Source organism: Hyperoodon ampullatus (assembly GCF_949752795.1).
Source record: "Hyperoodon ampullatus genome assembly, chromosome: 13".
Lineage (NCBI taxonomy): Eukaryota > Metazoa > Chordata > Mammalia > Artiodactyla > Ziphiidae > Hyperoodon > Hyperoodon ampullatus.
In genome coordinates, this window is record NC_136926.1 from 24794244 (window position 1) to 24806631 (window position 12388).

General features: G+C 53.1%; 1 protein-coding gene across 1 annotated transcript; it reads right to left on the bottom strand.

Moving 5' to 3' along the window:
* Positions 1–2397: 2397 nt before the first annotated feature.
* On the bottom strand, positions 2398–11818 carry PIK3IP1 (phosphoinositide-3-kinase interacting protein 1; the record flags this gene model as incomplete). The annotated part of the gene is made up of 6 exons (XM_079718085.1): positions 11555–11818; positions 10499–10615; positions 10285–10404; positions 9200–9400; positions 9021–9099; positions 2398–2602 (listed from the first exon to the last, which is right to left on the bottom strand). The coding sequence occupies exons 1-6, from the start codon at positions 11625–11627 to the stop codon at positions 2398–2400; spliced, it is 795 nt and encodes a 264-aa protein (XP_079574211.1). The 5' UTR covers positions 11628–11818.
* Between the last annotated feature and the right edge of the window lie 570 nt (positions 11819–12388).

A 12388-nucleotide genomic window follows, 5' to 3' on the forward strand; every position in this document is an offset into this window, starting at 1 on the left:
CATCCCTTCAGGGCCATATGCCGCTGCCCTCTGAAATCTGTGTGCTCCCATAGCCAGGCTATCCTGGAGTCCTCTCTGCAGGGCTGGGTGCCACCTTCATTAAGGGAAGAAATGCATGCAAGTCACCCCCACCACTGGTGTTTCCCTGCAAATGCTCAAGGGGAGACCTGTTTCTCGCTTCTGCACATGGGGTCTGTCATGGAGGGTGACGGCTGGGCAAGATGTTGCGATCTGGCTTGTAGGATCCCGGGCACACTAGGCATCCACATTACCCAAAGGTGATTTCTCCAAAAGCTGGAGTCCAACTGAAGGGCAGGATCTGGTTCCTGGAAAAACTGATGCTCTAGGGTGCCCCTTGCTTCTAGAAGTATACAGCAGTGTCTGGGTATGGGCAGAGGTCACCCTAAGTGTTCCTAGAGGCTGAGAACCTACTGCTAAATCCCTGCTAAAAAGCCCAATGAACTCCCGTTGGTAGCTTCTTCTGGAGCCCTAGGAGTCACCCCCACAGGGACCCTCCACAGCCCAGAGCTGCTCCTGGGAGCCCGGAGACTCTTTTCCCATCTGCACACCTATCCCTCCTTCGGCTGCTACAGCACCACCACCCACCACCCCGTCTCCAGCCCCTGCCAGGGGCTGCCTGGATGTTCGTTTTAACTATCTCCACCTCGGAAAGAATGCTGACGGGGAGAGGATTTGCAGTGACCAGCATCCTTTGGGATGCCACACACCCTCTTTCCTGCAGCTTCGACCTGAAAAGCTCCTGATGGTGACACCCAAACACAGAGGCTGCAGTTCCCAACCATCCAGCTGCTGCCGCCTCCTAGATGCAGGGCCCGAGTGAAGGACAGAGAGCCAGAGCTTGCCATGCAGGTGTTGACAAGGTAACCAAAAACGTCCCAACTTTTGGGAGAAGGGTCCTGATACCTCACAAAAACTTGGCAATATGGAGTCGTCTTTTTTTTATTTTATTTTATAAGTCAAATGCAGAGCAATTTCCTGCACTTTATAGGCAGGTGTCAGAATGAGGTATATAAAACATGTACACAGAGAAATGCTTTTATAGAAAAGTAGAAACCAGTAATGTTCTCTTCTGCATCACTACCAACAAGGGACAACCTGAGGCCTAGGTCCCCTCAGCAAATCACTTCCAGGAACAGCCTGCCGGAGAGTCTGGGCCCCACTAACCCCTCTCCATGTGAGGCAGTGGCAGGGCTTTGGGAAGGAAGCTCTGTGGACGGGAAGCAGTGCTAAGGCCTCTGAGTGTGATATCAGGGCCTCAGGGCTGGCCGTGCTGGTAGCTTCCTCTGTGACCCTGAATGTCAGTTTCCACTTCTGGCCCCTGTCCCAAAGGCTTCGGGAACCCTAAGGTCCCTTCCAATGGTTCTATGATTATTTTACAAGTTAGAGGTTGTGGCCCTCACCCTATTGACCCCACAGGAAGGCGCTGGCCTGGAGGCTACAGAGCCACCTGCAGAATTTGGGCCTAGGCAGGTGCCAAGTCCTGAAGCCCCCTCCATCACCCTGCCTCCGAGTGGGTTTCCAGGTTAACCTCTCAGAAGCAGTTCACAAGGCCTCACCCACAGTGTCATTCCCGTAGGTTAGCTGGCTGCTGTCTCACCCCTGAAGAATGAAAGGTCACTGTCCACCCCGAAGAGAGACCGTCTGGGGCACCCCAGGTCCACTTGGGTCCTGTGGCCTGAGGCAGCTGCAGATCCTTCTTTACCCTCTTCCTAAGTGGAATGTTCAGTGCGATTCTTCCCTTCCTTTCCTTTCAAAACAGGAAGAGTCCCTGGGCCCAGCCCACGGTTGTCAAGGCACATCACTGCCAGCAGCCCCCCGCCTAGATCCCGTTCTCAACCCACAGTTCTGACTTTCGTACAGACTCATTTCCATTTCTCAGAGGTCTGCAGGGAATTGCATCCCAAATATTTAAAAAACTAAATATCTTTTTTAAACACCGCCTCTCGACCTACATGACCTGAACTGTGAATAACAGTGTGTACCACTCAAGCCCAAGGAGAACACATGGGGAGGCAGAGGCTGAGGCCATCTTGGACAATAAAGCACAGAGGAGCTGGGGGAGCTCCCTGTCCATCCCTGGTTCAGTTCCAGGGCACTGGAAGCCCCTGTTGGCAGCACTGCTGCGGGGACTGCCGCTGCCTCCATCCAGGGGCAAAATCCTGCTCCATGGGATGGAGAAACAGCATTGGTAGGACCCCACCCAGCCTCACCCTCAGCCCACAGTGCCACCTGCTTGTCTTAGGATTCACCAAAAACAAACCAAAAAAATAAGTGGGGGGTTTTTAACCACAACAAAAAGTGTAGATCCTCCCAGCTGTAGGTGGGTAGGCGGTCCTGCACCAGTGTCTGCATGGGCTCCTGCCCATCATGGGGGACTCAGGCGCCTGGAGTGCCCGCCTGGCCCATGAGGGGGGCACTGCCCTCTTGAAGGTCAACTGGAGTCTGGCTGGCGTGGACCACAATGGTCTTCTCATCCACGATCTCACAGGTGGGGTTGGTGAAGGCAGACAAGGGCAGGGTGATTCGTTGCATCTCCCTCTCACACACCTTCCGTTCATGCTGCTCTTTCAGGTCCTTGCCCCTGGCAGGAGAAGAGGGAAGCGTTCAGGCTGTGCCTCCTGCACGGCTCTGCTCCTAAGGTGGCATCTTGAGGCCCAGCAGGGGCAGGGGCTGGCCATGGTCACAGCCAGTCAGTGGCTCATGGCCTAGATTTCTGTTCTGCCAGACTGCCTTAACTCAGCAAGGAGCCCCTAAACCTCATCTGCATGAACCTCACACAGCTGCGGTGGGGCTCAATGAAGATACTGTGTAGGAAAGAGACTCTTAAAGCAAGGTGGAGTTTTGCTTTTTCAGCCCAAGGTGCCACAAGACCCAGAGAATTTTCAGCCCTCACCTATAAAATTGTCCAGAAAACTGACCTGACCAGCCTGTTCTGAGACATCTTATTCGAAATTTCCAGAAGCTGTGAGCCCTGGCTAGAAACAGGGATCATGCAGGGGCCAAAAAGGACTCTGAGGGCTGCTCAGGTCAATGGGAGACAATGACCATGGGACCCTGAGTTTTCACAAGCCTTCCAATTCTCATGGTGCTCAGTGACCCAATCAGGCCCTGGTATTGCCCCATTTCACTCACATGAAGTGCTCGCTCCATGCTAAGAGCTTTACGAGTGTTATCTCACTTCATTCTGAACCCTAACGATTGGGTATTATCATTCATTTTATAGATGAGGAAATAAGTCCAGATAAACTGAACTCTCCGAATGACATGGTGGGCTCAAACCCAAGTCTGTCAGACTCGGGCTGATGCTCAAGAGAAGTTCTGACCCGATCAGGGTCACCCCCAAAGAAACAGTGGGGCAGGGACTCACCCACCCAGTCTTCCATCTGCACATGTTCTGCCCACCCCATGGGACCAGGCCACCCCCACTGCAAGCCAAAGGGCTTGGTGTGTGCCTAGCACACTGCACACCAGAACCAGCCCCCAGCACACAGGTCAGCATCGTCTGACACAGCAACTAGACACGTGGGCTCAGCTGTCAGAGGAAATCTTCCCGGAAGGAGCCCACCCCAAAGAGGCCTTGAAACAAGTAGCCAATGGATGACTTGGTGCAGCAACACAGGCCTGTTTCAAACTCCCTGGGGAGACGGCCAAGATCAGATGGATTACACAGCCATCACCATGTGAGGTGTGATGACAAAAGTGTCCAGAGACTGGAGAGTAACACTGAGAAAACAGCAGGGGCTGGACAGGGAAGAGCTGGCACAGGTACCTCATAACTGTCTTTAAATAAACCAGTTGTCTGTACTTGGGGCAGCCCAGCCTTGGCTGTGTGACACTTGGCCTCGGGGAGCCCTGGTTTCCTCATCTGTGAAATGGGGATAATATCTGCCTCCAAATAAGATAATGGATGGGAAAGCATTTCAAAAACAGTGGAACTGCTGTAAAACTCATAGGAGGCTGTTATGATTTGCCCTGAATACGACTTGACTCACCAAGCAACGTTATCTTAATCTGGGTTCCCAAGGGAACTCTCCTACTGACCAGCCAAGGTGAGTATTATTTGTGTGACCTCAGCCACTCTCCTTCTCTTGGGGCCTTCATTTCATCATCTGTAAAACAGGGAGTTGGACCTGATAACCTCCACGGACCCTAACATTCTGTGAGATCCCACACATGAGATGTGCCCTGACTCCCTATTTCTCACTGTAAGGTCACAGAAGGCAAACCTGTAAGCTCATCTCCCTGACTCACCCTGGGTGGCCAAGTTTCTGAATGTGTAAGCCTGCAGCTCCTACGCATCCTCATCAGGCTCTGTACTGGACACCACCAACCCCCGCAGCAGAGGACCTCCCAGAGCACCCAGAGGGGCCATGGAGGGCCATGAGGACAGGGCGGTCTGGACCAAGTGCATCCCCACTCACAGCCTGAGATTCACTTTGCCCCTGGGCACTGCTCATTGGTTACAGCTGCGGCCGCATCAAAGAAAACACCTACCTCTGTAATAAAACAAAATGCTAGATTCTTCAAGTCTGCCCGTGTAGGGAGAAACTTGGAAGGTCTGGGTTTAATTTTATTAAGGGAGCCCCCGAGCCAGCAGAAGACCAAAAGGCCATTTACAAAAGAAGCAGAGTATGTGCCAAGAGTCTTGGGCCAGGCCTGAATTTCAAAATCTAAGGGGCTGGAGGAAGAGGGAAAGCAGGAACTCATGCTTCCTGAGGACCCACTAAGGTGCCAGGAAATGGCCTTCCCATCATCCAGCATGAGAAGAGCTGCCTATGCACCTACTGGATGCCACACACTTTATACATGTACCATCTTTTTTCAATTTCCACCCAACTTTGCAAGACTGCAAATATCACCCACATTTTATAGAAGAAAGTGAGGCTTTGGAGTCTGACTCCAAAGCCCTGTTTTCCTCAGCTACCTCCTTTATCAAGCATCCAGCTGTGGTCAGCCCAGCTGTTGATAATGGTCAGGCTGCATCATACACAAGTCTTTAGGGCAGGGGTGGGGTCCCCAACCCCCAGGCCGTGGACTGGTATGGTCTGTGGCCTGTTAGGAACCGGGCCACACAGCAGGAGCTGAGCGGCGGGCAAATGAGCGGAAGCTTCATCTGCCGCTCCCCATCGCTCGCATTACCGCCTGAACCATCGCCCCCCCTCCACCCCCGTCCGTGGGAAAACTGTCTTCCATGAAACCGGTCCCTGGTGCCAAAAAGGTTGGGTACTGCTGCTTTAGGGGGAAAAAATCAATTTGGATTAATGGGGCAGAGCCGGGCTGGAAGAGCAGCCAAGGGTAATGAAGGAAGCAGGTGCTGGGACTCATCTGGATGACAGTGTCTTCCATTTAGAAGCCTCAAAACACACCCAACCCCATGTGCCTCCTGTTAATGGTACTTTTGAGTCCTGGAGGTGCGGTGGCTGCCCCCAGCCCCTTCTGAGGTCTGAGAGAGGCCAGCAGGCCTGCTGCACTGACCACCAGGTGGCTCAGCCCCTTCTCACCACCTTTTAGGGGTAGGGGGGGCAGCCAGGCTGTTGTCTGGCAGCCAGGAAAGAACAAAAGACTTATTCACTGACTCAGCTCCTCTCTTAAGCAGGCAGAGTGGGGTTGACTTACAGTTTTTCCCTTGCCTTTGTATCAGAAAATAAATACTCCATCCAGAGCCAGAGCACAGACGCTGCAGGGGCAGTGGCAGGGGCAGGAAGCTGCAGACTGGACACCTGAACCTCGTGGCCCAGACAACCAGGACAAAGACCCGCCAGACTGAGCCCTCACCGCCCCCACCAGCCGCCCTGCCTCCCCTGAGAGGAAGCCTGGTACCTGCCTGCCCCTCCCGGCCAGGGGAAAGCTCTCTCCCTGGCCTTTGTGGGGAGGGGGATAGGGGCGCTCATGGCTTGCAGTAATTCTATCCTGACTGCTCTGGGGCCAGGACCAGGAGCTGGGCTGGCCAGAGAGAGCAGGTGTGGACGGAGCTGCTGCCTGTGTCTGACATCCTCTTCGAGGGGGTGATTGGAGGCACCCGAGACCTCCTTCAGGTAACACGGGTTCCTTCAAATTATTATGTAACTCTGAGCCACTGCTCCCTTCTCAGTCAGAAGCGGTGCTGTGCCACACTGCTGCTCAGGACAAGTTCCTCAAGGCAGCTAAGGTTAGGAACACCAACTGTCTGCCCAAACTACACTAATTTCATCCTCACAACAAACCTATGCGGCATCTATTAGGATCTCTGTTTCAGAGATGGGAAGGCAGATGCAGAGAAGTTTAATCATTTATTCAAGCAAATGGTGGATTTGGGATTTGAACCCAGTATTGCCTGCAGCCACCACCAGTAATATTGTCTTTTTTTAGGCAACGTTAGAGCTGAGAGTATCATCACTAACCTCCTGGCCCTATTTTACATATGAGGAAATCAGAGAAGGTAAATGACTTGTCCACTGTCACACCCAGAACTGGGTGTTCCAGAACTAGATCCTGGTTCTTTTAACTTTTAAACCCAGCTATTTTATTTTGAAAGTTCCAATTTTTCCTACTGTCCTATGCAATCCAATGCAAATTGGCATGAAGCTCCTGGGCCTCACTGGACTTTTGGGAGATACTGGCAATCCTTAGACACACGTTATTGGCTGTGTAGCTTGGACACAGCACTTAACTTCTCTGGCTCTCAGCTCCTCACTGTAAAACGGTGTAAAAGTGGTCCTTCTAGTATGGTCCTGAGGCTTGGGCGTGATCATCAGGGAAGGGCCTTCAGTGGGGCCTTGCTTATTAAGAAAGCATGCAATAAATGCTGGCAGCTAGTGGTTATTTAACCTGATTGGTGTTGTACTGTTTACACATAATACTTAACGGTAATCTGGGGTGGGCACGTGTGTGTGTGTGGAGTGGGGATACAGTCCCACTGAACAGACAAGAAACAAGAAACGGAGGTGCAGGGAAGTAGCAGGACCTGCGCTCAACAGCGCTTTCCAAAACACTCTGTTTTCTGACTCTGGGGAGAGATGGAGGCTGAGAGCTTGCCTCCAGCCCACATGCGGTTTCCTGTTGTACAGTCTGTGCTCAGAGCACTTTTGCCAAGGGAAGGGGTGGTCCGATGGTTAGTGACGGGGAGTCTGGTGACTTGGTGCCTCGCCCTGAGTTTACAGGAAAATAAATACAAGGCCTTGGGGCAATCCTGTGACAGCCTGAAGGAACAAATCTAGAAGAAAAAGGCTTGGCTTCCTCGTTGGGCCTGAGAACTAAGCTTGCAATTAAGGACGTTTAGCAGTCAGTTCACGCACCTGGAGGCCTGGACACTGTCACGGGATTGGAGGAGAGCCAACTGCTATCCAGTGGCTGAAGAAGGAGGAAATATTTCAACAGCTAGACTCAGCCAACACAGTTTGGGTCTGACTACGAACTGTAACCAGGGCCTCCCCATCATTTCCTCTGACTCTGTGAAATGACAAGCAGGTGCCCCTGGACCTGCCACATCAACCATCCCACTGAGGGCAGCAACCTTGCACTGGGAGTCAGGAGACACTCTCAGGTCAATACTTCCCCTCTCTGAACCTGTGCTTTCTGAATCACAGACGATCAGAGAAGCATTGGGGTCCGGAGAGTGCTAGTGCAGTACCCACGTATTACAGAAAAGAAAAATAGCTATGGTTTATGGGCCAGGCAGTCGCATGCCTCAGCTACAGCAGTGCCCTGGAGTAGCAAACAGAAGCAACTCGCCCAAAGTCACACAGATCGCTAGTTAGTGGTAGGGCTAAGACTTAACTCCACCAAATGCTAGGTGTGTGACCTCAAGCAAGGTACATATCCTCTCTTGCCTCAGTTTCCTAATCTGTAAACTGGGGGTAATAACAGCATTTACCTCATAAGGGGTGATTGCGAGGATTGAGTTAAAGTGTGCGTATCATTTGAAGCAGTGCCTGGCCTCTGGTAAATGTTCGCTACTGCTGCTATTGTTGTTATTATTCTTACCCAACACTTCCCCTTTTCCATCTGTAAAATGAGGAGGCTGACTACATTGCCCTAAAGACACCTCAGTTTATTTAATGCTGGGTGACCCACTGGGGCTGTGGGCTCAGACGTGGTCTTCACCACTGGAAAATGCAGGCCACCACATCACTTCCCTTATAGGAAGCCTTCCCAGACCATAGAAAAGAAACATCACACATACTCTGGACTAGAAGTCAAATCCCCTGATTTTTCCCAAGATTTTGTAAATAATTTTCCCAGAGTTAGCCAGTGCTGTAAAAATGGGCATAACTCTGGCTTATCATCATGCATCCGTCACTGGCTTTGAGAGCCTTTTCCACATGGCATCTCAGGGGACCTCTCAAAATAAGCATTCCTCCTTCTGCCGTCCCAGCCACAGGTCATGTCCCTGAGTTTCCCAGGTAGCCTCTCTGGCTTTCTCATATGTGGTGTGGAGTAGCTAACAGACTCCCTATCCTCTTACTCACTTCCTTCCTCCTGTCCTAAAGGAGATCCCACTGCTTACGGCTCAGGACATTCAAGCCCCAACTGCAAAAGCAGTGGCTGGGAACTTTTTCGTGTAGCAGAATTTTATAACTCACAGAAAGAATTCAATCTCAGGGTCCCTGCAATGAGGCCAGCCTGATTTCTGCAGGGCCACTCACTTCCACACCAGGCACGCTGGATTAGACAGCAGGGAATGTGGTGTCAAAAGAGCTGGGTTTGAATCCAGTCAGTCCCAGGCAGTATAACCTTGAGCAAGCTTACTTCACCTTTCTGATGAAGGCTTCCTCACCTGTAAAATGGGGAACAAGAGCCCCTACCTCAGGAGGCTTTTGGGTGAGGAGTAAAGGCACCAAAAGAAAGGGTTTGTCCAAGGTCACCTGGTAAAGACTAGAACCAAGTCTCTACATCTTGAGCTGGTTTTCCTCTTCCAACACCTCACTTCCTTTATGGGTAAGAATGCCACAAAGGAGTCTGCTTTGACTTTGTGGACCTTCCTCTCCTCTCTCAGAGAGCCCAGAAGAGAAGCTACTGACCTCTTGTAGGTGTAACCAAGGACGATGCCAGCTCCAATGCCGATGATGATCACCATCATGGTAAGGCCCAGCACATAGCCTGCCAAAGACAGGACACAAGGTATACCATTATCTCCACCCCAGATAATCAGCAAATATTTCTCAATAAATCCCACAAGAACAGGGGTGGGCAGTCATACCCAGGGTTCCCAGGTCCTTTTTCTCCTTGGAGTTCACCCGCACCCGCTGGCTGATCCCAATCACTGGCTGCACGGCAGCGGCCTCACTCTGGGCAGGCAGGGTGTTGGCAGGAGCAAACACCTGCACCTCATCTCCTCCTGGCACTTCAGACACCTCCTCGGTTTCTGTTGTAGAGGTTGGCAGGCCCTGGAAAGTGGTCTCTGGAGGTGAAGTGGGAAACAGCTCTCATCAGAAAGTGTCTTGAGTTTGGGGGGAGACGAGGGGGCCCACCTTAGAACGCACTTATTTCAAGACCTAGGGGCAAGACCAGGCCTAAGGGCTGCACCATAGCTGCGACGAGGCCAAGGTGAGGGGAAGGCTATGAGAAAGGGCCTCTCCTGCCTCCCACGTCTTCATATGCTCAAATCCTTGCCATCTTCCAAGGCCCAGCTCAGCTGCCACCTCCTCCAGGGGTCCCCCATCTATGCCAGGAAACAATCCATGACTCCTCTGAGCGGCTCAGGTTTGTTGAGCCCAAGCTTTATGCCAATCCCTATGTTATATGTTTACATATCCCATTTAATCCTAGAGAATCGTCTTGCTGCGCCGGGAGCCACAAGTCTGCACTATGGAGTCTAAGAAACTTGGATTCAAACCTGGACCCTGCCACTGCCTTTGGTAAATCGCTGAACTTCTCTTTGAGGCTCAGATCCCCCAAACTGGTTCTTAATGATGGGGGGGGTGCTGTGAGCAGAGTGCCTAGCACACAGCAGACGCTCCACTAGAGGTCAGTAAACGCCCAGGGTCTCACTAAGGGCGTGGACCCGAGACGCGCAACTCTGCGGCTCCCCAGGCCATGCAAGGGGCAGGGAGCTCGGCCGAGGGGCTGGGCCTCGCCGCCCACAGTTGTTTACTAGGCTCTCGCGGAGGATGAGCTCATTCCAGGCGGCGGCGCTGGCCAATGGGTTTCGGGCCCCGCGGCCTGGAGACAGCCCTGGCCAATCGGACGGCGCGGGGCGGGGCGGGGCCGGCCGGCGTCGCGCGGTCGCACGTGCGCGGCCGGCTCTCTGGCTCCCCCGCTGGGCGCGGGGTCCCAGGCGGGTACCTGGGCAGCGCAGGTCCTTGCAAAGCCGCTTCTCAGGAGCGCCGGCCTCGCCGCTGACGTAGCACCAGGGACCACGTGGGTCCTGGTCCGGGTTCCGGCAGTAGCTATGGTTGCCGGCGCCTGGGAGGGGAAAAAAGGCGCCATGGGCCGGGGCCGGGACGCAGCCGCCGCCCGCCCGCCCGCCCGAGGCCCGCCTCCCGGGATAGGCACTCACCCGACTCGGGGACAGATACCGGGCCGCTCTGCGCGTCCAGCCAGTTGAGACAGAGGAGGCCCGGTGCGGGAGAGGGCTGGTCAGCCCGGTACAGGTGGCCGTTGTCCCAGAAGCAGCCTGTGAGGAAGAGGAGTCCCCCGGACAGGACACTGAGTGGCGGGCAGGGGAGCCCGGGCCCATCCCAACTGGGAGACGCTACCCTCACGTGGAAAACCCCGCCTGCCTCGCAGGGTTGTGAGGGGCCGTCAAGAGAAGGGGGGGAGAGCGCGTGAAGAGCCCCCAGCCGGTGCCCGGCCCCCAACGCTCAGTATTAGCTTTTTTTCTTTTCTTTTCTTTCTCTTTCGTAAGCCGGAAAGCACTGCACAAGTGCAAGGGGTTGCTGCTCTGGAACTTGTGGCCAGTTTGCAGGAGGGTGCTGGGGAGCGCTGGGTTCAGGTCTCTCTGTGGAGACGGTGGGAGTTTTCGGTCGGTGGGCAGCCGGACCCGAAATCCATCCCTGTGTTGTCATTCCATGTTACATAAACTCTGGTGTTCCCTTCTCCGCGGATGTGGCCACACTTCCACAGGCAACACTCCCTCCCAAGAGAATTCTACAAAAGCCTTGATTCAGTCACGGAAAAGAGAGCCTCAGACAGAGGGAACCAGCCTCATCGCTGCCTGGATGTGACTCCAAACTCCCACTCCCCTCAGCAGGAGAGCCGCAGGAAGGGGCTGGGGGAGGAGGGCCTGCGCTCTGGTGACACCGTGCAAAGCCCCTGAAAAGAACAGTACTTAGGAGTAGGGGAGATGAACCCCCAAGTTCCATCCACTCATGAGCCACAGGCAAGGAAAAGGAAAGAGAAAGTGGCTACTTGCCTTTGTTCTTAATGGCAAAGATGGAGCTGCAAGCTCCTGGCAGGGAAAGGAGAAAGGGGAAGAAAAAAAAAAAGGCTTTCATGGGACAACAGGAACCTGCTAAAAGCTTCGTTTCCTGTCATCTTCCTTCCTGCTTGGGAAATAGGGAGCTCTACCCTTTCTGCTTCATTAAGCTGCAGACAGGAAAGATAGTAATCTCACCTCCAGATCCATAGGCTTTTGCCAGGAGCATGTTGCTGAAGACGAGGATTGTTTGCAGCCAGGCCAACAGCATCCTCACCTCCTTCGTCCTGCAGGTGACTGACCAAGCAGGGTCCAACCGGGGTCCCCTTGGCGGCGGCTCTGCCTCCCGTTCCCAGCCTTGAAGTCAGACCTGCCCTTGTTATGCTCTTCTGGTAAACAGCCTCTCTTTAGAACTGGGAGCTTCCCAGCCAGCTTGCTGCAGCGAGGTGGTGTGTTTTTTTTTTTTTTTTTTTCTCGGCTGAAAGGCGCCCCCTGGGTCCTAAGCCTCCTATGCCAGGCTCATCACTCTACCCTGAGTCAGGAGAGGAACTCAGCCAACCGAAGAGAGGCAGAAAAGTTCAGCTTGTGCTTAGCAGTGGTTCAGCTTGAGACCTGCACTGTCTGCATCCCCGGGGCCTTTCATCTCTTCTGTTTCCATTTGTGTGAGTACAGAAAGAATCATTTTGTCAAGAGGCATCACTGGCGGGGGGTGGGGGGCGGGCAGGGAGTTTAGAATCACAGTGACTAAGGCAGAACCACTTAGGGAGAGCATGCTAGCTACACAACCAGGAGGAACTTGAGACTGTGGATGGGGCACAAATCAGAGCATCCAGGTGGAAGCAGCTCTTTATACCCATTCTTGAAAAAAAAGGGCCTTTGTAGCTTATACATGTTTATAAACACTGACTCTTTTTTTTTTTTTTAAACAGTGTAACTTTGCCAGGGTCAGATCAGTCACATACCTTTGCTTATATTTGGGGTTTGGGGTGTCATATATAGTAGGAATAAGTAGGAATACAGAAGGGGTCTCTT